Below are 25,067 nucleotides of genomic sequence, written 5' to 3'. Positions count from 1 at the left end.
ATTCCAAAGAACTCAAAGACAGATGGATGAATAGATGGATACAGATAAAGTCCAAAAAGTCAGACCAATGGCTGACTTTTTGGACTTTAGACTTTAGACTAGTGTCTCTGGAGCTGCAGGATGTCATCAGAAATTTGCCTTGAAGCTGTGGGTGGGACTGTTGGTGCAATGAGCCTGCATTCATTTCCCACCATCCCTTTGTTTACACTCTCTCCCACTAGTTTACAGTCCCTCACAACCCCAACCTGACAAATCAAGCTTCTTCTCTAAGTGTGCGGGAGCTGAACAGCTGTAAGCAGTGTGACATGTTTCCCACAACATCACTCACAAGATGTCCAGAGAGATGCAGTCACATGACTTCAAGTCCAATAAAAGCTTGTGGACTTGATGTTTGTTGTAAAAAAAATAGGATTTAGATATCTCTAAAACAAACTTTACATTTAAAAACATGTTTGCTAAGTAGTGGAAAATGTAAAAAAAAAAAAAATACTAATAACTCCTCCGTGGTTTATATGTCACTTTATCAAATTTGGAGGAAATTGCTTCTTTTACTTTTGTCATTACTGCAGCCGACTTTAACAGGATCAGCGTTGCTCATCCAGTAGCCACTATGTTTAAAAGTCTCCATTAGCAAACATTTCCACACAAGAGCGTGCACACAAACAAATGTGGCAAATAAGAGTAGCTTTTTAACAGAACAAGCCATCCCAACAAAAGCCATCCCCAAATAAATGACTATTAAAGGCAAGTATCCTTAAGATCAGTTCATTTAGGTCTTAAACTGATTTACATTTTTTTTTTTTTTTAGTATTGCTACCAGTAGAAAAATAAAAATAAAAACCATCGGGCACCAGAAGGGGGCGGTGGAGACTCCGTTAGTCGGGGGGGGGGGGGGGGGGGGGGGGGGGGGGGGGGGGGGGGGGGTCAGGGCCGGTGCCTGGGTGGGGCAGGCTGGGGTGCTGCGTTTTCTTCCGGGATCGGGTGTGGGGGATGTGTGGTTGGGGAGGATAAGTGGTGGTCTGGCTTGACTTGGGGGGTGGTCTTTTTGCCTGTGCTGGGGGAGTTGGTGGGGGGGCCCTGCTCGGGGGAGGGTCCATGGATGGGCGACCCATCTGCACCTGGGGCTGGGATCACTCCTTCCCCGCCCCCGGCGTTACCTGGGGGCGGGGGCCTGGGCTTGTTCTGGGGGGGCGGCGCTTTCTGGCTCCTCTCTCTTTCTGTGGGTGGTGAGGGGCCTGGAGGTCGGCGCTTCGGGGCATGGGACCCCTGTCAGACCCTTGGTAGAGGGGGGGGCACTTGGACATCACTGCCAGCAAGCAGGAGATGTCCTCTCAGTGCCCTACCCGCCAATTTTAACTGCACCGTAGACATTTAGGGCCCCTTGGTGGGGAGGGTGATTGGACATCACTGTGAGTAATCACGAGATGTCCTCTTAGTACCCTACAATTTTAACTGCACCCCTCCTCCTGGGCAGGGATGGCTGGCCCCTGCCTTGCTGTCTCCTGGACCAACCGTGAGCCGGGTGGGTGGCTGCCTGGAGCGCGGGACGGGTATCCCTTGGGGGGTTCTGGCTCGCACCTGGGGTTGGGATGGGGGGATGCCCAGAACTCCTGGGTGGTGGTGGGGTGCTCGTCTGGGGCTGTGGGCACTCTTCTGGGGCGGGGCCCGCGTTGGGCCCTCCCGGTGCGGCGAGGGGGCTGCTCTCCTGGTTGGGCTGGAGCTTGCACTCTCTGTCCCCCCCATGCCTCCCTGCTCTCTGTCTTTGAGGGCCCCTGTGGCGGTGCTGCTGCCCCAGATGTGATCACCTGGGGGGCGGTTGTTCTCTCTCTGCTACTGTGCAGGTGTTGGGGGGTTCTGGCTGCCTCTGCGGCGGGGGTCTTGGTGGGGGGATGGCTGGGCACTCTCGCTTCTTTTTACATTCCATCATCCATTTCAGAATAACATAAACACTCACTTGAGCACAAGTGTTAGCTCACCTTTGCAAAAATACTTGGTGTGACTGAATGAAATATTTCACACTAGTTGGTTTGAATGCATAGGTATGTGTGTGGGAACATTATTTGTATTGTGTACATGTTGACATGTGAACATTTTTGGAGCCAACAGGTATGTTTGTGACATTTGGGTGTGTGTGTGGACTGGCCCCGCCCTTATAGACTTGTATTACATCTGACCCTCACCATAATGAGTTCAACCATCCAGAAACTTGTTGGTTTATGCTGCTTGATGGTTTTACCTCCTCCCCCCCTTCTACAATCACCCTTCTACACCCCCGTCTCTAACATCCCTCTCTCTTCTTCCCTCCTTTCCTTTTCCATCTGGTCCAACACCAAAGACTTTCAAATATGATTAAAATTAATAAAGTTTGGCCTTGATTACAAAAGGAGTTTATTCAGACATACCTCTGGTTTGTCAGAAAATTCATAACCCCTGTTGTTAAAGTAAAATATGTCCAACACAAGAGGCCTTCATCTCTCATCTGTTTGCCCAGCCGTTGGACAGGAAAAGTTAAAAAATAATAATCAAACAAAAAGAAAAATCAAAACCTCCATACACAAGCAGAGGAAGTTTTGGGTGGGTCTCAAACTCTACAGCACACACAAGAAAGGTAACTAAAAGAAATTCATCGTGTCAAAGTAAAAGAGTGGGGGGATTCTGTTTGCTGATGCACACACCAGAACTTTTTTCGCAAAAACTTTGATCCTCCCTCTATTTTTATGTTTTTTCCCAAGCAGTAACAAAATGAAAGATCCAAATGTGTGGATGGTGATCAGAAGAAAATCTAATTCCAATGCCGTCATATAATTTTTTAAATTATCAAAGCGTATCAACAAGGTAAAGTTCTTTAAAAGACTTTTGTTTATGAAAGGTGCTACACCTTTTCCTGCCAATGGTTATGCAACAGGTCATCACAGGAAAACGGTCTCTCTGAGTTGAGAACAATTGTTGCATCTGGTGTGTGGTCGCTTTCATTGATCTGAAGTCTAATTGCCTCCTCTGGAGGTAAAACATTTTTAGCCAAACCCTTTGCACCTCTGTTTCAAGGATTTAAGCATATTGTTGAGACTTTAATGGAAATCCAGAGAGATGAAAAGACCAAGAGATTAAATGTCATTAAAGGAAGTGAAGCATCACACATCAGTCACAGACAAAAAGTTATTTGGGTGCAATATTACTATTATCTGATTTTTTTTTTCATCTGTAGCACAAGCACCCCCCCTCCCCATCATGGCAGTAAGTGGACTAAAAGAGTTCATATTTTTTGTCTAATCCAGTTTATTCTTTCTCAGTTAAAGAAAAAAAGTTGGAGAGGTAAATCAAGATATAAAGCAAAAGAGAAAATATATAGTCTTTCACATTAATTTTTCCATTTTTATAACCACATTACAACCAAAATTGCAGCTCAACACTTAAGTCATGTAATCCTGAAATGTGAAAGAGTTTAAACAAGGTTTTCTTTAGGATACCCAAGATTTATTTATTATGCATTTTCTCCTCCATTTTTTCACAATCCACCAGGAAAACATTTTAATGGTTACCAGTTTCTGATTTTAATTTTAAGTACTCTGCTCACCACAGCCCTAATTTTTATCTAAAGCAAAACAACAAGAGGGAAGAAATAAGGCAGAGTGGGTACAATATGTGGAAAACAAAGCAATCAATACATCAAAGATGAAATAAATGTACTGAAGAGAATGGAAGAAGAATGCACATGATCTCATCATGCTAGTTTAAAATTAAAACATTTTGTAAAGGATAGTTGTGTATTGGTAAAGAGTTAAAGCCAGACATGTTGCTTCAGGCCTGGAACGGAGAATTAACTGCAGTGAAGGTCTAAAATAAACCTGAGACCTAAACCGCCATCCCAACCCAAAGTGGGACACTCTGTGTCAGCTAATACAGCTTCAGTCCACACACAGTGTGCAACAGTGTTTGATTTTACCTGTTTGTGCTCCGAGCAAAAACAACAGCTGAGCACAGAAAACAACACTAGTCACACTTGTGTGTTAGCAAAGGTATAATATCACGTAACGATGCAGATATTCCAGGTCCAGTCGCTTCTTTTACAAGCAGTTTTGTCCCCCCCCCCCCCCCCCCCCCCCCCCGTGTCCTGTAAATGCGTCTTCCTGAAGGGTGTGTACATCCGGCAAACAGAAACTCCACAGTTGTTGAAAAAGACAATCGAGTTAGTGAGGAACTTATTATACGTGAACGTTTTGTATGGAACAAAAAACAAAGCATATCAGGGAAGACAGAAACAACTCTAAACAAATGAAATTATCAGTCACTTCTTGACACTTAAGATCAGTTTATGCGTAACCCAAAAAAAAAAAAAAACACACAGCCAGTTCATTGTCCTGAACGTGTCAGATGCTGTCCCATGCAGCCAGTTGTGAAGAATATTTATATTTCGGATCCCAATGCTTCACTCGTCCACAGTGGCACAAATCTTCACGACAATCTTAAAGCAAAGGGGTACATGGAGTCCTGTGGAGGAAAAAAAGGTTGTAGGAGAGTAAGGGCAGGCTGAACTTACCTGAGGCGGGTGATTAAAAGGTTTTTGTTTATTATTTAGGATTACAGGTGGCGGAGGGTCTGGGAGTAAGACATGACTTCAACTAAGGCTGGCTATGTGGCTAGCCTCAGAAGGTCTACACTTGGCGCAGAGAACAAAGCAGCTCTGGTCTGATTTTGAGGTAAAGAGCACAGTCTATAAACAGCGCCAAAGCCAAAGTGTACAAGAAGGATGACAGTTTTTTTTTTTTTACTTCCCCCTCATCCTTTTCATCATTCTGCTTTTTTTTTTATCCTTTGCATGTCTGAGGTAAAGAGTACAGTCTGGCTTCCAAGACAATCATTTGTATAAAGCATTGCATTTCATCTCTTTATTCTCTCTTATTCCAGTCAAACTTGTGTCGTCAAGAGCTTACAAGACGGTGAAATCATATTTCCTCTGCTCTTGATTGTTCTGTCTGTATGCGATTTCTTTTACTTTTTCCAAAAAAAAAAAAAGGCATCCGAGCTGCAGGGATATGATCAAGCCAGTGGGATCAAAAAATAAACAAGATGCTGGTTATGACAGAATTTAAAAAGAACGATAAACATAATTCAAAGAGGAAAGCTGGAGGGCCGCATCTCTCCACAAAGAAAAAAAAAAAGTTAGATGGTTTGAAAGACTAAGTGAGTAAAAGAGCTAAATCATATCCCTGGCAGTGCTGAGACACCGGCTGCACACGGAGGTTTCGAGCTTGGGGGCCTGGAAGCTCAGGAGCACTCCTCTCCGATGCGCTGGCAGGAGCGGCCCACCTTGCGGTCAAGCTTGACCATCTTGAGGACAGCCTCTTGACGCCCGCGACCCAGGTGGTCAAAGAGACAATCGTGTTGCTCTGGAAGACGATGGAGCATGCAGAAGACGTAACCTGAAGGAAGGATGGGGGGATTGACAAGTGAGTTAAACAAAAAATGATGAATGAATTCACCAAATCACCATAAAATGTACTTAAAATTACAGTAATACTACCAACATAAAAAATAGACCTTCTAATAATCAAAAGAAGTTTGTTTTTTTTTACCAATAAAGACATTCTACTTGGTAGTTTATTCTTCTTACTTAGTCAGCAGCAAACCTTAGTCCACTCATCATTATCTGTAATTGGCCTTGAAAGTGCAGGAGACTCATTAGTTTACACCTTTATGATTTAGAATTATTTACCAATTCAATGCGTGAAAAACACTGCTGGTTCTTGGTAACTAGTGGTTAAAATCTCAGTTTCCAAGAACATCTTGTTTTTTTATGGAAGCAAAACCTGTAAAATTATGTTTCTTACACATTAAGTGTGAAGGACAAGGCAGCTGATAATAAAAAACACAAATATAAAAAATAACTCATTCTGACAACATTATCTTCACAGTTTATTATATTTCAAACTGATAATATACTGTATGTTTTCAGGTTGTATTTAAAGCCCCACTCCAATGAAAATTGTGTTTTTAACATGTCCTTGTGGCATTTTTCCGATGATTGAGACTATGTTTAAAGAAAATTAAGCTGAAATTGCATTTCTGAGTATTTCTTTATTCAAATTGCAGTGAATCAGGAGCAGACGAAAACAATGCTGTTACAAAAAGATTGAGGTTGTGCTGTCGAAAATACGTTGTGCAGGCAACAAGTTTCCTGCTCTGAGCTCTCAGCAACGGGCTTCGCACCAATGGTTCCACCCACACCTCAGAGGCAAAACTCTACAGATATACAAAGCCGCTCTGCAGAAACTATCCTAAAAAATGATTTTTTTTTTGTTGCTAAAAACGACAATCATAATTAAAAGACAGCTGGGAACCCTTTTATATTAAATCAATAGAAAATTGAAGTGTGACTTTAAACACTAATCCGAAATTTAAAAATAAAATAAAATGTGTGATGATGATCTTGTGCTTATCTTCTTTCCACAACGCCATGATCAGATAAACAACGTATTGTGAATAAACACAAAACTATAACTATAGCTTTGCCCACAGGGTTCACAAAGCTGAAATAGTTTCACCCACAGGTTCAATTCAGTCTGTATGTTTACAAATTGTGTGCCCATCTGGCAAAAACTAAGCAGGGGAAGCTATTAAAATCCAAACACATAAGTATTTATCGTATTTTCCTCAATAGATCAGCACTCCCTTTTTATTACAACACTTGTAAGTGGTTAATGGATGACTCTCCCTCACTGGAAAGTCCTCATCTACACTTCTTTAACTGCTGCTGAGCCTGATGCTGGCAGAAGTTTACATAGTCCGGTAATTGCAGAATGGACATTATTCACAGAAATAGCCTAATTATTTACAGTAAAAAAGTTTTCACAATCTCTGTTACTGCAGAACATGCACCTTGCTAACAGGGGCAAACAGCCTGCAACCAATATGAGATTTTAATGTCCTCGAACCACATCTCATTTTCACACTTCGGAATAAGGTCAGACGACCAGCAACGATATTAACTTTGGTCGTGTGGCATAAGCTCGGGCACATTTACTGGCCACAACTTGCAATTTTGAAGTGAGAGCCACAGAGAAGACAAACAGCTGATGAGGGTCATTTATTTTCACGCTTTTAAAAGAGTTTACTGGATGTGAACAATAAACTGCAGTCATTTGTAATCAGATTCCTATTTCAGATTAAAGAACCAATTCCTGTTCATTAAGGAAGGAGATGGTTAAGGCCTTCATTGCTGGGGTTCAACATGAACGATAGAAAGACGTCCATCTGTTGTTTAGTACCAACACCAAAATGATGAAACATGGAGGTCCCATAATAGCAGATGACTTCAGAGAGTGGATCAGTTTCTCTGCTGTGGCGAATCTATTCTGCCGCATTTGCAATCTGAAAAGCATTCATCCTTTTAACTCATTATCAGATCTTCTTGGCTTACACTCAATGAAACATTTTGCAGGATCATTACCAGAGTAACCCAAAATTACTCCAAGAGCTAGAAATCATGGTAATTGCAGCCATTTCCTCTTTTGGTCTGTAAAAAGCATGTTTTCTTATTAAGCGCAACACTTATTAGGAAAGGGTAGCGCATGAATTAAGAAGTGTCAAGTGGAAAAAAAAGAGGAAGTCAATTTCTAATTTAGGCTTTATAGCTTTGGTTTAAACAGACTGTTCTTTAAATAGTAGAAAGCTGTGACTTTATAAGTAGTTTAATTTATATGCAAACAAGTTGATTAGTAAGCCAACTGTGGATTTAAACTCTATTAGTGTTTGTGGTAATTGGCTAATGTTTTATGTGTCAAGAGAAACACTCAAGCTTTGTGCGACGGTTCCCTCCAGGCTAACAAAAGCGCTTTAATCACAGACGTTCTTTGAACAAACAAACAAATGCTCAGGTAATGGAAGCATTCCTCATCTTTGAGTTTAAAATTAGGTAATAAAACTGTGGCTACGTTTACACACGCATTGGGATATCTATGAGAACAATAAATAACCACTAATTAACAAACATTTAAGGTGAATTTGCTGTTGTGTGAGAGGGCGTTTGTGCTTGCATTTTCCTTCATGGGTCACACGAGTGGTTAACATGCACAAAGTAACGCAGTCGTACCACAACGGCAGGATCCCAGCTCTTGCTGTACCAGCTCGAGCTTGGTTTGGCAGCGATGGCAACGCTTGCGGCTCCGCTGTTTAGTAGTGCTGCGGGATGAGGATGAAGATGCCGACACAGATGATGATGAAGATTCTTCACCCTCTGAGACTTCAATCATTCTCGCTCGCTTTTCAGGTGATGCGTCATTTTCCGACTCTGAAGCTGAAAGCACATGAATGCATACTGTAGAGACAAACAGCCACCATTTGAGCTTTAGGACTGCACATCTACGATTTAGCACATTCATCTGTAACTTCATCCTTATTTAAAATAAAATAACCGACATTACAAAGTTCGAGATCTCAATCCTTCTGTTCTTAACCAATCAACTGAAGGCAATTAGAAAACAAGTGCAGAAAAATTGTGATGGCAGCTTAAAACAAAGCTTTTTATTACAGTATTAATACATTTGAAGCTAATTAGTCTGCTAAAAATTATTCAAAATAATTGACCGAAAATTCTCTCAGCCCTATTTCACAAAAGCAAACTTCTAACTTCCAGCAGCAGAATGGAAGGTTATGTTTTCACACCAAATCCCCTTTTTTTTTGGTGTTGAGCTTAAAAAAAAAGAGCAACTAATAAACTCTGTCATGAGATTACAGGATGCCCTGCATTGAGGACAGTAGGAGCCTTTGGCGAGCTTCCGCTGGGCGCATATTCCTCATCAATCCTGCAGACTTTTTTCTCTGGGCCGGCCAAAATGCAGATCAGCACTCAATAAATCTCTGAGAACTGGGACAAGCTGAGCTGTCAGACTCACCAACCCTCTTCTTGCTTCATTGATTTTCCTATGCGTGGAGGCCTGTATTTGTGAAACCTCTTGCCAGGAAAAATCGTTTTTTCCTTTTTTACCTGAAATTTTTTACATCTTTAAACCTGAGTGACTTGATTAGATGTAACATACTTTTTAAATTATATTACTCATACGATACTTCAACATTAGACAACAGACAAGTGTCTTCTCCTAAGCTGTCTTTAGTATTCATTTTTTGTGACTGTACATGTTTGAGGGCAGCATGTAGAACCATACTACATGTACAATCCATGATTTTTTTTTATTTCTACATCATGTTTCAAAATATTTTGTTGAACCATTTCCTAGTGTCCCTCCTATCCTCAAAAAGTACCAATAAGTGATATTTTCCTCAGCTTTGTCCAAAGAAATCATTGACAAATGTCTAAATAATTGACACAAAGTATTGGTAAAACTGAGACATACCTGACTCAAATGGGCGTTTTGTGGGAGTAGAAAGTGAACCCAGGACTGTGTCTGAGGTGGATATTTCTGAAGAGAGAAATATATGTGTTAAGATAATATTAGGAGAATGGCATATATTTATATTTTCCTACAAAATACTTTACTATACTTTCTCGAACAGATGAACCACAAATACAAATTTAGATTATACAACACAAGTATAAGTTATTTAAAAAGGCAAATTAACATGAATAAACACGTCTCATAACAGAGTGGTAAAGTGGCTTGTTATTTGCTAAATGACCTGGAGTTAAATATTCTTTAAAATGGTCAAGACCAAAAATATAGAAATAATCTAAGCTGGTCAGGTTTCGTTTTTCTTTTATATTTTAATCATTTGCCCAACATGTACAATCTTTAATGTACCGGTAAGACTTTAATTATCAAAAGATCATTCATTTTAGTCAAGCTTGTCCAAAGTCCGGTCCATGGGCCAAAAGCGGACCACAATCAAATTTCCACCAGCCTACAGGCTCCTTTCATAAAATCAATAGTATGCGGCTCCCAGCAGTATTTTAAAACTGTGTGTATGATTTCTTGATTGTGGTTGGCTAAAATACATTTTAAGCCGTCGTAAACCTGTGGCAACATTGTCACAGGACCCTTTTGTGACACTTCTAGCTCATATCTAAAATATCAAATGTAAGTTTAAAAGAAAAAGAAAAATTGACAGTGAGGGCCAAAGTTTCCAGGAAAAGTGGAAATTTACTTTTTCTAATGTGCCATGAGACTGCAGCTGTTTTTAAGGAGTACAATGTCAAGAGGGACAACCAGACATGACAACCTAACTGGGAATGAACTATGCAAAAAAAGTGACAGTAATTTTGGTAAAAATTTATTTAGATGTATTTGTTTTCTATGTGAAGAAATATAAAGTATGCCCAAAGTTCGAAGATTCTGACCTCACATTTGTTGGACCTCCATTTTTACTTCTGGCATTCTTTACTAAAATTTGGTTAACCCTGATTTAAGTCTTGTAAAGTTTGATCAACAAGCGGGTTTTATTTAAACATCAACACGATAGATAGAATTTCAAAGTATCCCATACTTTAGAAATATGGGAAAGGGTGTTCATTTTAGAAACATCTCAGCAGGTCACTGTGCAGAACCCTATTCTTGATCTGGCATCACAAGAGCTCAAATGTGACTAATAAATGCTTGCATGTGCACTTTTTTCTCTTTGTGTTTCAGACTACCGTATTTTCCGGACTATAAGTCGCACTTTTTTTCATAGTTTGGCAAGGGGTGCGACTTATACTCCGCAGCGACTTATATTAGAAATAAATTGAAATAAATACATTGTTAACCCTCCTGTTATGTTCATTTGTGAGGAACAGAGATGATGTGTAGTAGTGTGAGGACAAGCAGAACTCCCTCCATGATTCTAATCAAACCATGGGATTGGACCAGGAGACAATTTAAATCTGTGTTCGTTTAGTTCCAGCACTCTTCACCTCTACTTGTCCCAACATTAGCCAATATTCTTGTACACTTAAGAAAAAAAAAATGCCACATGAGCTATAGACTTTCTGACGAAGAACCTGAGTGTGTTTCAAAGTAGGACTGAGAAGCTTTTGTAGTTTGAGCTCATCTTTCCATGGCTCTAAATTATGAATCTGGTCAATTCTGTGTTTTCTATGTTTTTGTTTTGTTTGTAAAAAAAAAAAAAAAAGGTTAGATAGTATCAAAGGTGTTCTCTTTACCCTCTACTCCATTGCTAAATAAGCTTTTTTTAATGTTTGATTTTGAAACTGTAAAGGCCTGTTCACACCGGGACGAATTTCGCCGGCGATTTTCGCCGACGTTTAACGCCTCGTGACTAAACAAAGGGCACCAATGAGAGTGTGCACACCGACGCGAAAAAACGCCACGCGACAAAGCGTCAAAAAAAAAAACGCCTCGGGTTCGTTTTTTTTTTTCGACGCATCGCGTCGAAATCTATTCGACCAATGAGAATGGCGCTTTTGCACACGTGTCTGGAGCTTCTGAAGTTACAGTAAAACACAACTTGGGGGCGCTCAAACACAAAACTGCCTTGCGGAGCACACATACCAGCGAAGAAGATAGACGCCAAGTAGCGTCAACACTGCCGCAAAGAAATAATGACGGACATTCTTAAATATCCCCTTACCAAGTACCAGTTGGAGCTACTGATGCTTGAAATATTCATGTTTTCTTTGTATTATTCTGACAAGCGCGTAAATACTTGCTATCTTCTTCTGAGTGAAAAGCGACTTTAAGAAGCGTAAAGTTGCGCAGCGCCACCTTGTGTACAGGAGTATTTCTGTTTACATTAAGCGCCATCTAATGTCAGGGAATGAAATTGCATGTTCGCTCGGCTCACCGTCAGCGAAAATCGCCTGGGTGTGAACACAAAAAACGTGGCGAAAAACGCTGGCGAATAACGCCTGGCGAATATTCGTCCCGGTGTGGACGGGCCTTAAGGACTTGCACAACTGGTACCAACCTAATTACTCCTCGTCTAGGATGTTCCAGCACTGTTCTGCAATGCCCACTACAAAAGCTAGTCAAGGTTTCTTGTTTGAGCCTTTGTCCCAGAGTTAACATCTCCTCCTACCTTTTACTGTGTACCACTAGAAGGGTTTTCAACCCTCAAGTATTTCAAGCAATGTGAGTTGTCAATTCTTTATTCATTTACAAGTACAAAAGCTACAATCAAAGCAGGCCTTTATTTGTTTGAGTGTGATCGCTTGACTCTACACATATGTAAGGAAAGTAAGAATACCTGGATTAAATCGCCTTACCTTCTTGAACAGGAACAGATGTTGCTCCAGAGTCTCCTGGCAAAGGGTCTTCTGAAGTGTTAGGCGTCGTCAGGGACTGACTTATAGTGCTGTTTGTTTCGTTACAGAAGACGTCTGGTTGACTGCTGCTGGTACTAGAAGTGGCCTTTGGGATACAATCGTCATTTGGTTGCTTCTTTTGAGTGTCTGTAAGAAATTGATAAGATAGTGTTTCAGTGTGGCTGTAAGTACAGTACATGTACAATGATCTTTGGGATAAAAACAAACACTTTGACCTGGAAAAAAGGCCAAAAGCTTCATTTGTTTAGGCTGATTTGGAATTGCTAATATGAGAAGCTTTATTCCAATTTGTTAATTTTGTATAGAATAACCTCATTGTAAAATGTGCGAAAAAGAGGAGATGTTTTACTCCACAAAAGACTGCTTAAGAACGACTTTTGGTTCAGAGGCAGTTTGAAAAATGCCAGGTGATTATTTCAAAGCTTGGGAAATACGTTTGAACAAAAGGAACTGCAGTATGACATACTTAAAATAAAGACAAAGGGGTTTGATCTGTGAGTCTTCAAAACCATTTTTCTGGAGGTACTTTTTTCAAATGTCATGTCAATGCAGATTTTTTCGGACAGGCAAAAACTAAGGAATGGAAAATGAATATTAGGACTGGGTTTTAAAATTAAAATAAATCAACTGGTCAATTAAGAATTGATCTTTACTTGGAAAATTCAATTTGTTAAACCCACGTATCAATTTTCTTTCGAGGCATTTTAAAGCTTTTTTTTGGTTTTGATCTTTTTTAAATTAAACATACCACTTTTATCCAATTAAAGTTAATATTTATTAAAAAAAAGCAGTTTTTCATCAACTAACAAAATGTATTTTAAAATAGAAATTCGACCAATAAACCAATATTTAAATCATTGGGTTGAACCAAAAATCTAATTTAATTGAGTATTTTGGCAGTGACTGCCAGTTCTATTCAAATAATAAAATATCTTGAATGGATGCAGCATCTAAAACAGGGCATGTATTTAAAGAAGCTCAGTTGCCATGTAGACATTAAATGTTTTTTTATTTAAATGAGGAACAATACCTGCAAAGCATTTTGAGCAGAGGTTCTTAGTTTTGCTTGACCTAAAGAGAATGGAGAAAAGTGTGTTACAGGTTGGCTTCATACAAACACAACATAAAAAACGAGATAAATGCAGGATCTACAATTTCTACAATTATTATAAATAGAAAAACACGAAGTTGTGACTTAATTTTTCTATACATAGCAGAAATATGTATTTCACAACATTGCTTAGATAATAAAAATAAATAAATAGAGAGTTTACTATTCTATTTCAATATGTCCCATGAATAATATTCTGGGCACTTGTGCTCAGATTATCCTTTAAATAAAAAATGAGCAGATAATGAAGTTAAACCGTGACACTACAGTTACCAGATTACAGTTAAAGTTATCTAAAATTGGCCTAATTTTCCAAGGACAAGTTTTACATTCATATTCAGAAAGTAACATTATCATTACAAATATTATTTTCAATGGATGAAATATTATAAAAAGGGGAAAAATAGTACTTTCAAATATTTCTACATATTTAAAGATGTACACCGTGAAAGACAACAGAAGTGCAACCATTTCTTCCACCTTTTGTCTTTATTAAGAACAATAAAGGGCTGCACTATATTCATGGTGATTTACTATGCCCTCTTCTGTTTATATAAATGACAATTTGAAATGTTTTCCGTTTGCAATCTTTGCTTCTTTTAGACATTTTTCCCATTTGTTCAAGTTTTAGTCTTGTTTTTGCTCGTTTTTTTGTTGCCAGATTTGTTGTATAGTTTGTGCGTTAGAACTATTATTCATCCGGGCAGTCTGACATCAATTTTGATCCACTGATGTATTTTCTGACTACGGCACAAATTTCCCAGTTTTGTTTACCTTAAAATTAATTTTAATCAAATAAATTCCAAAAGTCCCCATCTTTCTGCACATTTTCTGAAGTGCTTAATTTTTCAACATAGTTTAACAAACACATTTAAGTGCAGTGTAGTTTGCATGTTTGGAGATTATTTTTCCTTGGTTTACAAACGCTAAATTAAAGGGATTATTTTATCATCAGATAATATGTTAGCTACTAAAGCAATATTAAATTTACCAATGTTTGTATCATGGTCCACTGAATTAATGGGTTTTTCCCTCTGTATGGTTGTAATTATTGATCATTGAAAACATTGTCACTGAACTGCCATCAGTCATAAGCTCTCTGTACATTACATGGCTCATGAAATAACTAACTGCGGGGTTGAAAGAAAGTGTGTGGTGTGAAAATGCATTCTGCCTTCAATAGAACACATTGAAATTATAGGTAGTGTGGTTTTGTGCCATTATTTCTTTAAATTCATAAGACCTATAAACTGTGCTTGTACCTAACAAACAAGAACGTTCAAATAAAACTGGCATTCATATGGAGTTGACCACTGAAGCCTTGCTAAATTGGCATTTCTCTAACAAGGCTCTTCTCATTTCCCCTCCAGCCCATGTCCTTACTATCTGTGCACTGAGCGTGTCGGTCACTGCCATCAGTCACATGCAATTTACTTTGGGGGCTTTTTGCACACCTTTGTCCTTGTTTCTAAACGTAGGGTCAGCTTCAGTCACCCTATCTGTCAATCTGCTGGTGTGCTGTCTTGTGTATAAAAAGAACAGAAACGAGCATTGGAAACCTGTGTGGCCCATGCAGAGAGGAAACAGGTGACATCCTGCTAACAACCTCACAAATCAGAACTAAATGACCTGCTGGTTAATTAATGAAGTGAAGATAAGGAAAAAATGCATGGGGAAAAATAGTCTGTTCACAGCTGCTCACCTAAGTGAAGTCTAAACAGGGTAAAAATAACGCTTCATTACTGGCCCACCACTGTTACTAATGGGAATATCTAATTAGAACTGACAAGAGGCAGGGCTTGGTCAACTTTACTGTTGGTGACACAGAGGAGCAGTGGATTGTTAAGTGCTTGAAGAATCTATATGTTCTGCTGAACACCAGTGACATGTGCTGAAAAACAGAACTGTTAATCTGCCTGCAGCTACTGATGCTAACATACCGGTACATGGATTAAAATTATAATAAAAAAGAAATTGAAAAAATTGCAGATTTACATATAAGCACTAAAGAATTCATTTTACTCAAGAACTGAAATAAATATAACATTTAAAATGTTTTTTATACCAAATTGTTGGGATTTCTATGTACTTTTCAGAGTGAAGAAGAAGATGAAAGGATTATTTGTGTCATTTTTTGTGTTAACAGCAAAAGATTAAGTATTCTCAAAATTCAAGGAATTGCAACTCACTGCATATTAACAGTTTACACACCCCACTCCCTTTAACTCACCACCCCCACACCCCTTGGCCAAAGGCCACTTTTGTTCTTTCACAATATCTTGATTATCTTGCTGGATGTCCCTTCAGCTCACGTGAGTACAGTGGTTGTTTTACAGATATCGTAAATTGTTCATTACTGTTCAACAATTTATTTCACACTAAAGCCTGCTAATTTCTGGAATACAGAAAAAAGGCCATTATGTTGTGAAAGCTAGAAAGGTCGTGTGATGGTGGAATACCTGATTATTAATGTTTTAACGGAAAAACATTAGGACTTAATGGCCTGACAGTTGCTCCAAATATGACCTGTTATTTATGATGTACACAAATCTCTTCCTGACACATTTGCCTTAAAAATCTACATTTACATCTGGATCAGGGAATTTGACAAAAGAATGGTCTCACACAAGGACCAGAGAGGGCAAGGTAGGTAAATTCTAACTGCACAAATTGTAAAAGTTGTTGTGTTTTCTTTTTTACAGAAAAATAAGGTACAAACAACAAAAACAAACAGAGATATTCCACCACCTGTAGCATATATTACTGATTTAAAATATGTATATTTTTTCTTTTGTATGTATTGATTCCCTCCCTGAGCTCCTTTGCATTTTGTGTCTTTGAGAGTTTATTTAGAGATTTAAATCACAAGCAGTGACACAGATGTTGGGGTTACTAAAATGTGCACACACCCCGCTAAAATTAAACACAAAGCTGGCCAAGAGGATTCGTATACTTAGTATCTCTTTAGACACCACAGCAACTCAAAACCTATATTAAGAACCCAAAGAAGCTCAAATCTCAAAAAGGTGAAAGAATTTGTAAACTTGATTTGGTGTTGTCTGGTGATGAAGTAAAAGAACTAAACTAAATCTGGAGTGATTAACACAACACTAATAGCAATGGCTTATCTGAGTACCATTTTTGATTTAAACCTATAATTTTATCTGAGTTTTGCAAACTGCAAACTACGCAATTATCCACTACAGTTAATATTGCTCATCTACTAAACTAGATTTTTACATTTTTAATGGTTTTAATACCTGTGTATTGACCTACTATGCAAAAATTTATGCTACATTTTTTTCCTAATCAAAGCTCAACTTAGAACCAATGCAAATCAAAAAGATGCCCATCTGTTCACTTTACTAATATTAGTCTATTCGATACTTTAAACACCATGCCCATTTTAAAGAAGTCTCTGGAAGCAAGTAATAGCAACCAAAAACGTATCCACATACCTGCAGGACAAACCTGCAGGTTTAAATTGTACATAGAGCTAAATAAATGCTGAAAAACACTGTTTTTTGTGTTGTTAGTAGCATGTATTTTAAAAGACATGCAAACACACAAGGTTGTACATGTGACATAGGATCAAGACATATATAACTAACTCACTTTAAGAAAGTTGCTCAAAAATCTGAGCTAATGTCAGAATGAGGAGACGTGCAATTAATTTTTTTTGTATTTTTTTTTTGTCCAAGTCCAATCCCACTAACAAAACAAGTAAGTCAATCGTTTTTCCCTGTTTCACTTTGCAATTATAGCAACAGAATGTCATTTTTTTTCTTTTGTATGTCAGTAAAAAGTGAAATTCTGCAACAAAGCTTTAATACTTCACAGCATTAAGCATCATACTAATTGAGTGCGCCTAGTGTCACCTATAAACAGATGATTTCCTTACATGTTTAAACAATTATTCATATTTTGCTAATTTACACAACACCAAAAGTCATGTCAAACACAATGTGGACATAGTAATCTAATAAAATAATAATTTATATGTTGCTAATAGTATTAAAGGAAAGACTAAAAAAACATTACGATGACCTGACATATAATTTTAGCTTGTTAACACACTTTGATTAAAAGTGGAAAAAACTGATAAAGATATTTTTGCATTACATTTTTTATGTATGAAGTCCATCTACATGAGCTTAAAAGCCCAAACGTTTACACCACTGAAACATATTTTTAAGTGCCAGCTAGCCATGACCGTCTTGACAATATTTAAAAGTATCTCCATCATGATATGATACTTGAGGAATTTGAATATAGCCAACTGTTTTTCTTCAACAAAATGTTTTGCTACGCCAGGATGTTTTATTTACATTGTGTTAATGTAAAACAGGACATAATGTAATGAAATGTCAATCCCAACAGCCTAAGACAATTTACGTCATCGCGTATTAAAGAAATCCGTTAAGACAAATCACTTTTAGAAATTGGTGATTAATTACTATTTTAGTGTATTTGTTAAACTTTTGTTTCAACAGTAAATTATCGACGTATAAGCTGCTTCAGTCGTGTTTATGGTCAATCAGCCGTAGTTGGTAAGCTCCAACCAGCCATTTAACTTTTGAACGCGGAGCTTTAGCTGTTTTCTTGTTTACTAACGACACCATTCTTGTGTCATTATGTGTTCACCTAATCTCCCACATCTACCTTTTTGTGCTCCTTCACATGACAAGGTTACCTAGGCCAGCTGGTTTAGGCTAACAGCTAATGCTACAAAACAATGGGAACGGGTACTGACAAGAAAAGCAGCTCATCCCTGTCCTGTTTCGGCGGCTAATGCTAATGCTGGCTATTAACTCAGCTAACTCCTGGTAGAGAAAGAAAGTATTTAAATTGTAGGTTTCGACAAAACTGTCGGCTTACCCCCAAAAGCCACATGGGCAACGAGGGGGTAAAACGTTGACTTTGCCCGGTAGCTTGCTGCCTTCACTCCCGGTGTCCCCCATTTCGGTCAGCCGTGACAAGCTTTCCGTGTAGCAGGTGAATCCGTGGATGGAGTAAAGGCCTCACTCGTATTTGTGTATAGAGTCCTTCGCTTTGACAAATAACTCGATGATGCTCTAACTAGAAAAATACACAGACTTCCAACTAAAAATTAACAAATTGGAGACAAATAAACGTAAAACTAAAACAGCCGAAGTCGGCATTCGAACCGTCAAAGCCGACGACGGAGAGGGCCACCGGGCACACTGGGCCGATCAGCTGGAGTGCGGAGCGAACCACTGACAGACAGGGGACGTTTGTGACGAGGATCATAAACCACCATAGAATAGCGTATTTTTGCTGAATCCAATATCTTTTTAAATATATATTCAAAGCCATTTAACTTTTTTAGATATAAAATATAGCCCGAAAACTGCAAACCACTTTAAAGAACTAGCATAAAGGAGAACTTGAGTTGTCATGGTATGTTCCACACAAAAGGACTTGCATTAAGAAAACAATTGACTACTGACAGCGTACATTTTCGTTGCATGTCATTCGTTGACGTTGGAAAACTTTGACACTTATTTGCAACTTACACAAAAATGACACTGTGTAACAATTATGATGGGCAATTAGTGCCATTTCCCTTTTTCATAACGATAATTTCCCCAAGTTATCCCCATTTCAAGCTAGTTGGACCAATTGTTGAAGCAGTACAACAACATCACCACCAGATACTGCTTTATTCAACCCTTTTTGTCATGATAAAACTTGTTTGTTTTTTAGCAGAAGATGGAAAAATATAGAATTTATGACTCATACCCAAACAAACCCTTAATCAACAATTAAGATGGGGGGCAACAAGGCCCACCCACAGTACTATTTAGTAACAACAACTAATAGGAATAAAATAAAGAAGTAGAAACTTTTAAAAAACACAAAAAAACATTTATTTTAAATATAGGAGGCAATTAAAAAAAGGGGCTTTAGTCACATGACACATTTTTAAAGTAGCGTAGGTCGTAGGTTGTCCTTGTGTCCAACATAGATGGCTGGTTAAAAAAAGAGATTTGGAAATGCTTAGTGGTAACAACATATATATATAATTTTGTTTATATTATTATAAGTGCACTTAAAAACAGGACACCTGAAATGTTGCTATGGTTGGTATATTTTTCATCGTGTAGTATATTTAATTCAGATCTGATAAGTTAAAAAAATTCTCACAATTTCCAGTTATTTTTGCCATATCACAATTGCTGTGTCGGCTGTGCAACAGACATAAAAAAAAGCCCAACCTTCAAATAACTCTAAAATAATGCATTTAAGAACCAAATGTATCTGTGCTACAACATTATATGTTTGCATGTACCTTGGAAGTATGTTTTTGAGGTCTTTGAAATCACTATTTGTATCAATAAATCCGTCTGTCTGTTAAAAAAAAAAAAAACTGCTACAGATGGTATCAAGGGTTAGGAAGATGTATGTAGTTGTAGATATGTGCAGAGCTCTTGGCATGCAAATGGTCTTCAAATACCACACCTGCACTACTCTGATCTGTGCACAAAAGTTTATGTGCTATCTTGATCATTTAAAAGCATGCAAATGCTTTCAAAGGTGTGTGTGCACGGTAAACTTTTCTGTTGGTGTAAAATAAGACAATCATTGTGGTTGATATAAAAAAGACTCATATAGAATTAATATTTGAACAGAATGATTCATGTGCATTTAAAAAAAAACACACATTTCCAAGTTCCTAAAGTTACATGGAAATTTCCGACAACAGTATTTTAATAACATTTTTCAATGATTTTTTCCTCCCCCAACATCTTGGCTTCTGCGACACCTTGCAAACATAGATTGATCAGTAAAATAATGATATTATTTCTGCTGGTATTTAGCATCCCTCTAGGTCATTCCATGAGACATTCCATGATGCTATTTGGTCTTGCCAATGCTCTAGAAGTTTTTCAGTGTCATAATAATGAAGTTTGAGAGATGTCCTGAACAGTTTTGTCATTTGTATATCTAAAGTAACATTATTGTTGTCTGTTAGTATGACCAACATGTGATACATATCAGAAAATATCAGAAAAAAAAGAAAAAAACTGTCACTGTAAAGACTAACACTTTTACTTTCTCTCACCGCGGATTTCTACTGAACTATAATGTTTCTCTTTATGAGCGAAACCTCCCACTGACATGGTGTCCTTTTCCTCCAATATAGCATAACTATGTCGTCCATCTTAGACAGATTTTCTAAAGCAGCTTACAGTTTTTCATTACTTAAACTTCCCTCTACATTTGAAGGCACCAGTCACCTGCGGTCACCATCTGAAGCTTCCATTTATTTATCCAATGCTAAATAGGCTCATAACTTCGAACCCCCAATAGCCACTGGTCTGACAGCTATTAAAAACTTCTCCAGATTGCACGCTGTCTTTGCTATTTCACCCTTTAATCAGCACATCAGTGTCTGTACAAAATAAAAAACCTGAAGTGCACTGCACTGTAAAAAGATTGCTGACTGCTACCCCGCTAGCCTGCTTACACTCCCCTTGATCCAATGTTGAATGATTCTCAAAATGTTGTTCTATTAAAATCCTATAAATTCTAATTTTAATACTTAGAAGTTTTTGAGATAAAATCCAATTAAACCAGAAAAGTTTAGGCCCTATTGGACAGCTTTGATTCCAATGATATATCGTTTTACGGCTCTTAAAATTTTACATCTTTGACATCGAACTGGCTTCTTCCATCTTAAGCATGTTTTTCCAAATGACGGAGGGCTGGTGCTCTACACATTATCTTTGGAATTCATGGTCAATTGTTTTTCAAAAGACCCACTCCGATGGAAATTATGTTTTTGCTGTTTTTAACATTTTGATTTGATTTGATTTGATTTGTTGAGTTATTCCAAGCATTGTAGTCAAAGCAATAAAGAACTGTGTATTTGTCAAACTCATTACAGAAATGTTGAAATGCATAGTTTAAAAGGCATAAAATAAAACAAGACAAAAAAGCCACTTAAATCACATTTTGCTTAAATACAGTGATCAATAACTAAAGTCAAGTAGAGCTTGATTTATTGCTTGAAAAGGAGTGGGAAGAAGCAAACTTACATAATCCCACCCTGACTGAGTTCAGTAAGGGTTAATGGCCAACGAAGTATGCATTATCACTTTTTAACGCACGCTGTGGAAGCCTGAACCGTCCGGCGCGAAGTGACAGTTTGTAACGCACTTCCGCGAATGCACTCCCCTCTCCTGGTCTGGCTGGCTAGGATCTGGTTCCCCTTATGAACACACGGTTCACTTTGGCAGCATGCATGTATCTCCACCCCCACGTGCACGTGCACACTGCCACACTGCTCCCTGTCTGCTTCATCCCTCGTCCTAACCCACAGTGTATTGATGGGCAGATGTTTTCCACTCATCTTAGTGTCAGAATTTCACCTTTGATGTAATATTTGTCTTTCCAGCAGATCTGGTATAATTCTTACAGCTTAAAATAATAACTTATTCAAATCAGTACTTCTATCCCCCATTTTCTCACCTCTTTTCCTTTTACTCTCCCCCCCCCCCCCCCTCACATTCTTCCCCTCTCCGTCCCCACACACACTAGATGTAACAAATAAATAACAAATAATACAACAAGAAGGGGTTTATACAAATCTACACCCTGGTTTCTCGAAGGCATATAACCTCTTTGTGTGATAGTAAAACCTGTCCAACACAAAAAGCCTTCAGCTCTAATCTGTTTGCTCAGCTGTTGGACAGAACAAGTTGAAAAAAAAAAAAAAAAAAAAAAGTGATAATGCATATTTCGAAGGCCATTGACCCGCTCATACAATGGTCACTTACAAAATAAATAAATAGTAACCACTTTTTACTCTTTAATTCTTGTTTTTATTCCAATTTACAATTTCTCACAAAAAGCGAACTATTTGTTTGTTACGCGCCACACCACGTGACAAATAGTTTGCGCCGCGCCACCACTGATTTGGCGACATAAAGCGATATATATATTTGCTGATCTTTCCGATGGGTTGAATAAAGCATCAGTTCAGAGAGAAAGTTCACCTCAAACCATTTTATGTGGCCCGCGAGGCCATACAATTTTTTCATTTCTTAAAATAAAAATTTTATTTAGCTGATTACATGTTATTTATGTGTAGTTGCGTTTATTATTCAATGGTTGCAGGTCCTATGTGTGTATGCAGACTAAAAGTTACACGTTTTGTGTAATACATGTTCTTTCTAGCTCAGTTTTATGTTGTTTGTCTTTATTCACTTGGACAGTTTGATCCTTCATTAATGGAGTTATGTAGGTTTTAATAAGCGGAGTTGTATAAGTGATATTTGGCCCTTTGAGGACAGCAGCTTTGCTGGTGTGGCCCTCGTTGAAAATGAGTTTGACACACCTGGTCTAGATGATGAAGCAAGCAATTGTTTTAATGAAGCCGGCGCAGTGATACAAAACATTTAAGCTAGATGACCCGAACATCTTTTTTCACCGTGCGGTTATCCCGTGGTATATCACTTTTTAATGTACACCCAGCAGTCAATCAGAATCGAGTATTCACCCGGACCATGGTATTATTCATTTTACAGTATTACAGTTTTTGTTATCCGGTTCTGATCCGATAGATTCTTTTCAAGTAACAAAATGATTGATTATCTTCGGAATACATTCATTCATGATTTCAGTAAACAGTATCGATAACTAATATGTAATAATCATTGATTATTATTGGAACACAAAATCACAATAAACCAGTAATCATTGCTACACATTGCAGATCAAGTAAAGAAAATCAATAGCATATTGATTGTAATTTAAACATTTCAGTAATCATTAATGCACATTACAATGTAATACTCATTGATTGTCATTAAAAGAGTTTTGATTATTTCACCTCAATCACGTCTTTCATCATTCCTCATGATGAAGGACATATATAATATAATTTAAGCTAATTACTGCATTTCTGAATATTTCTTCGCTGCCAAACACTGGCGCCAACCTCCCACCAGAGGCAAGGCGGGGTTCAGTGTCTTGCCCAAGGACACTTTGACACATGCAAGGCGGGAATCGAACCTGCAATATTACGATCATGGGTCGACCGCCCTACCGCTGCACCACGGCCGCCCAACATACAACACAGGCCTTTTAACTTTGGCTAAAAACTGCATAATCACAATTAAAAGACCACTGGGAACTATTTTACAATATTAAAATTAACTTGGAGTGGGACTTTAAGCCAGCTCCAACTAGCCACAGTTCAAGGGGCACCTGTTAATTCTTACATTGTCAGCTGAAGCCCATTGATGCTGACTGTCAGCTGGTCCTCGTGAAATAGCTAGTATGTCAACTGTTACTTTGCTTGTTGTTCTTGTTGAAAACATTTTTGAAAGACTGGCTGTCCCACTTAGTTCAAAGTTCAGTAAGTGGTTAGTCAGATGCCATGCAGTCGAATCATTTCTCTTTCCTTCATTTATTTACAACATTTTATTATTTTGAGTTTCTCCTTTTTTGGCATTTGAGTTACCGTAAGTGTTTACATTACAAAATGTATTCTTAAGCAAAAATCAGAAGTTGGATAGAGTCTAACCACAAAATATCACACATCGTATTAAATATGTGTAATTTAAGCTAGGAAAAAACAGGGACTTTAACCAAAAAACACCATAACAAAACTTGTATTTGTAATTACATGCAAATCATCTTGTTGCCATTAAATTGAGGATGTATGCTGTGACATCAGAATCAGAATCAGCTTTATTGGCCAAGTACAATGCATGTACAAGGAATTTGGCTTTGGTGTCTTGTGCTCTCATGCAAACCAGCAAGGTATACAAAGGTGTAAAGGTTAAGACAAAAAGGATAAATAATAAAGTAATATAAGGTAGCTATAGGAATAAATAAGCATAATAAAAAATGCAACAGTAGGTGTGACAGTTCTTACGTTTGTGTTCCGTGCTCTGTGAGTGGTCAGGAAATCATCAGAGTGACGGCTCGGGGGAATAAGCTGACTTTGTGGAGAGTGGTTTTGGCCCACATTGTCCTAAAATGGCCCCTGACAGGAGAAGGCTGAAAAGGTAGTGTCCGGGATGAAAGGGGTCTTTGGCGATTCTGCCAACCCGCTTCCCTGGACCCTGGACCGGTACAGGTCTTGAATGAGTCGAGAAACATGTTCTGGTTGTTTTCAACTTGTTTCAGCGGCAGGCAGGAGGTGGCGTTATTTATCCTCCGCAAAACGCTACGATATCACTGTTTTAGTTTTGACTGATGGGACTCTGGAAATCAGCTTCTTTGTGGTGTTGTTTATTCGTCCATGAAAAGTTTAGTTGATTTCTGTTATTTATCTTTCAATAACTTTTTAAAAAAAGCAGTTCTGTACTTGAGACCCTGGAGGTTTTCCCTTTGAGGAGAACCTACCAAGATGGAGCTACTGTCTCCAGGGAAGGAAAAGTGGGCCCTTTTAAAATGGAGAGCTGGATAGCTGATTGTTCATTAGCTAAGTTGGGCACGGAGAAGGGTTCCCCACAGAGGATAGCAGAATTTTTTTTTCTTTGTTTCACTGTAGTGTAACACAATGCTGGCAGTCATCTTGTTATGTGTGCTTAGTCACAATCAAAGCAAACACTTCTTTCTGTTGACATTTTTGTGCTCTAAGACACTGGATTTATGATGTGATGTATGGTTCCAAATACACAGATATTGAGAGGCGTTCCAGTTTGGAAAACACGGCCACTGCCAGCCCCGTCTTCGGCCCCACTGTGGAAAAGTGGTTGTTGC

The 25,067-nt window shown here is 38.3% G+C and overlaps 1 protein-coding gene across 1 annotated transcript; it reads right to left on the bottom strand.

The window, feature by feature from the left end:
* Positions 1-4,095: 4,095 nt before the first annotated feature.
* LOC101163559 (AN1-type zinc finger protein 3) lies at positions 4,096-18,560 on the bottom strand. Its single transcript, XM_023953564.1, has 6 exons — positions 18,204-18,560; positions 13,245-13,285; positions 12,155-12,340; positions 9,351-9,416; positions 8,090-8,293; positions 4,096-5,420 (listed from the first exon to the last, which is right to left on the bottom strand). The coding sequence occupies exons 1-6, from the start codon at positions 18,284-18,286 to the stop codon at positions 5,266-5,268; spliced, it is 735 nt and encodes a 244-aa protein (XP_023809332.1). The 5' UTR covers positions 18,287-18,560; the 3' UTR covers positions 4,096-5,265.
* Between the last annotated feature and the right edge of the window lie 6,507 nt (positions 18,561-25,067).

This window comes from Oryzias latipes, chromosome 3 (assembly GCF_002234675.1).
Source record: "Oryzias latipes chromosome 3, ASM223467v1".
In the NCBI taxonomy this organism is placed as follows: domain Eukaryota; kingdom Metazoa; phylum Chordata; class Actinopteri; order Beloniformes; family Adrianichthyidae; genus Oryzias; species Oryzias latipes.
The sequence above is the reverse complement of the archived record's forward strand: the minus strand, read 5'-3'. Positions and strand labels throughout refer to the sequence as shown.

What these genes read in the sequence shown, in the direction of transcription:
- LOC101163559 (XM_023953564.1), bottom strand. Translation starts at nt 18,286, where the DNA reads ATGGGGGACACCGGGAGTGAAGGCAGCAAGCTACCGGGCAAAGTCAAC. An exon ending in TGCCCATGTGGCTTTTGGGG is followed by an intron (nt 13,286 to 18,203) that starts GTAAGCCGACAG and finishes CATTCTCTTTAG; the next exon opens with GTCAAGCAAAACTAAGAACC. An exon ending in AAAACGCCCATTTGAGTCAG is followed by an intron (nt 8,294 to 9,350) that starts GTATGTCTCAGT and finishes ATGTGCTTTCAG; the next exon opens with CTTCAGAGTCGGAAAATGAC.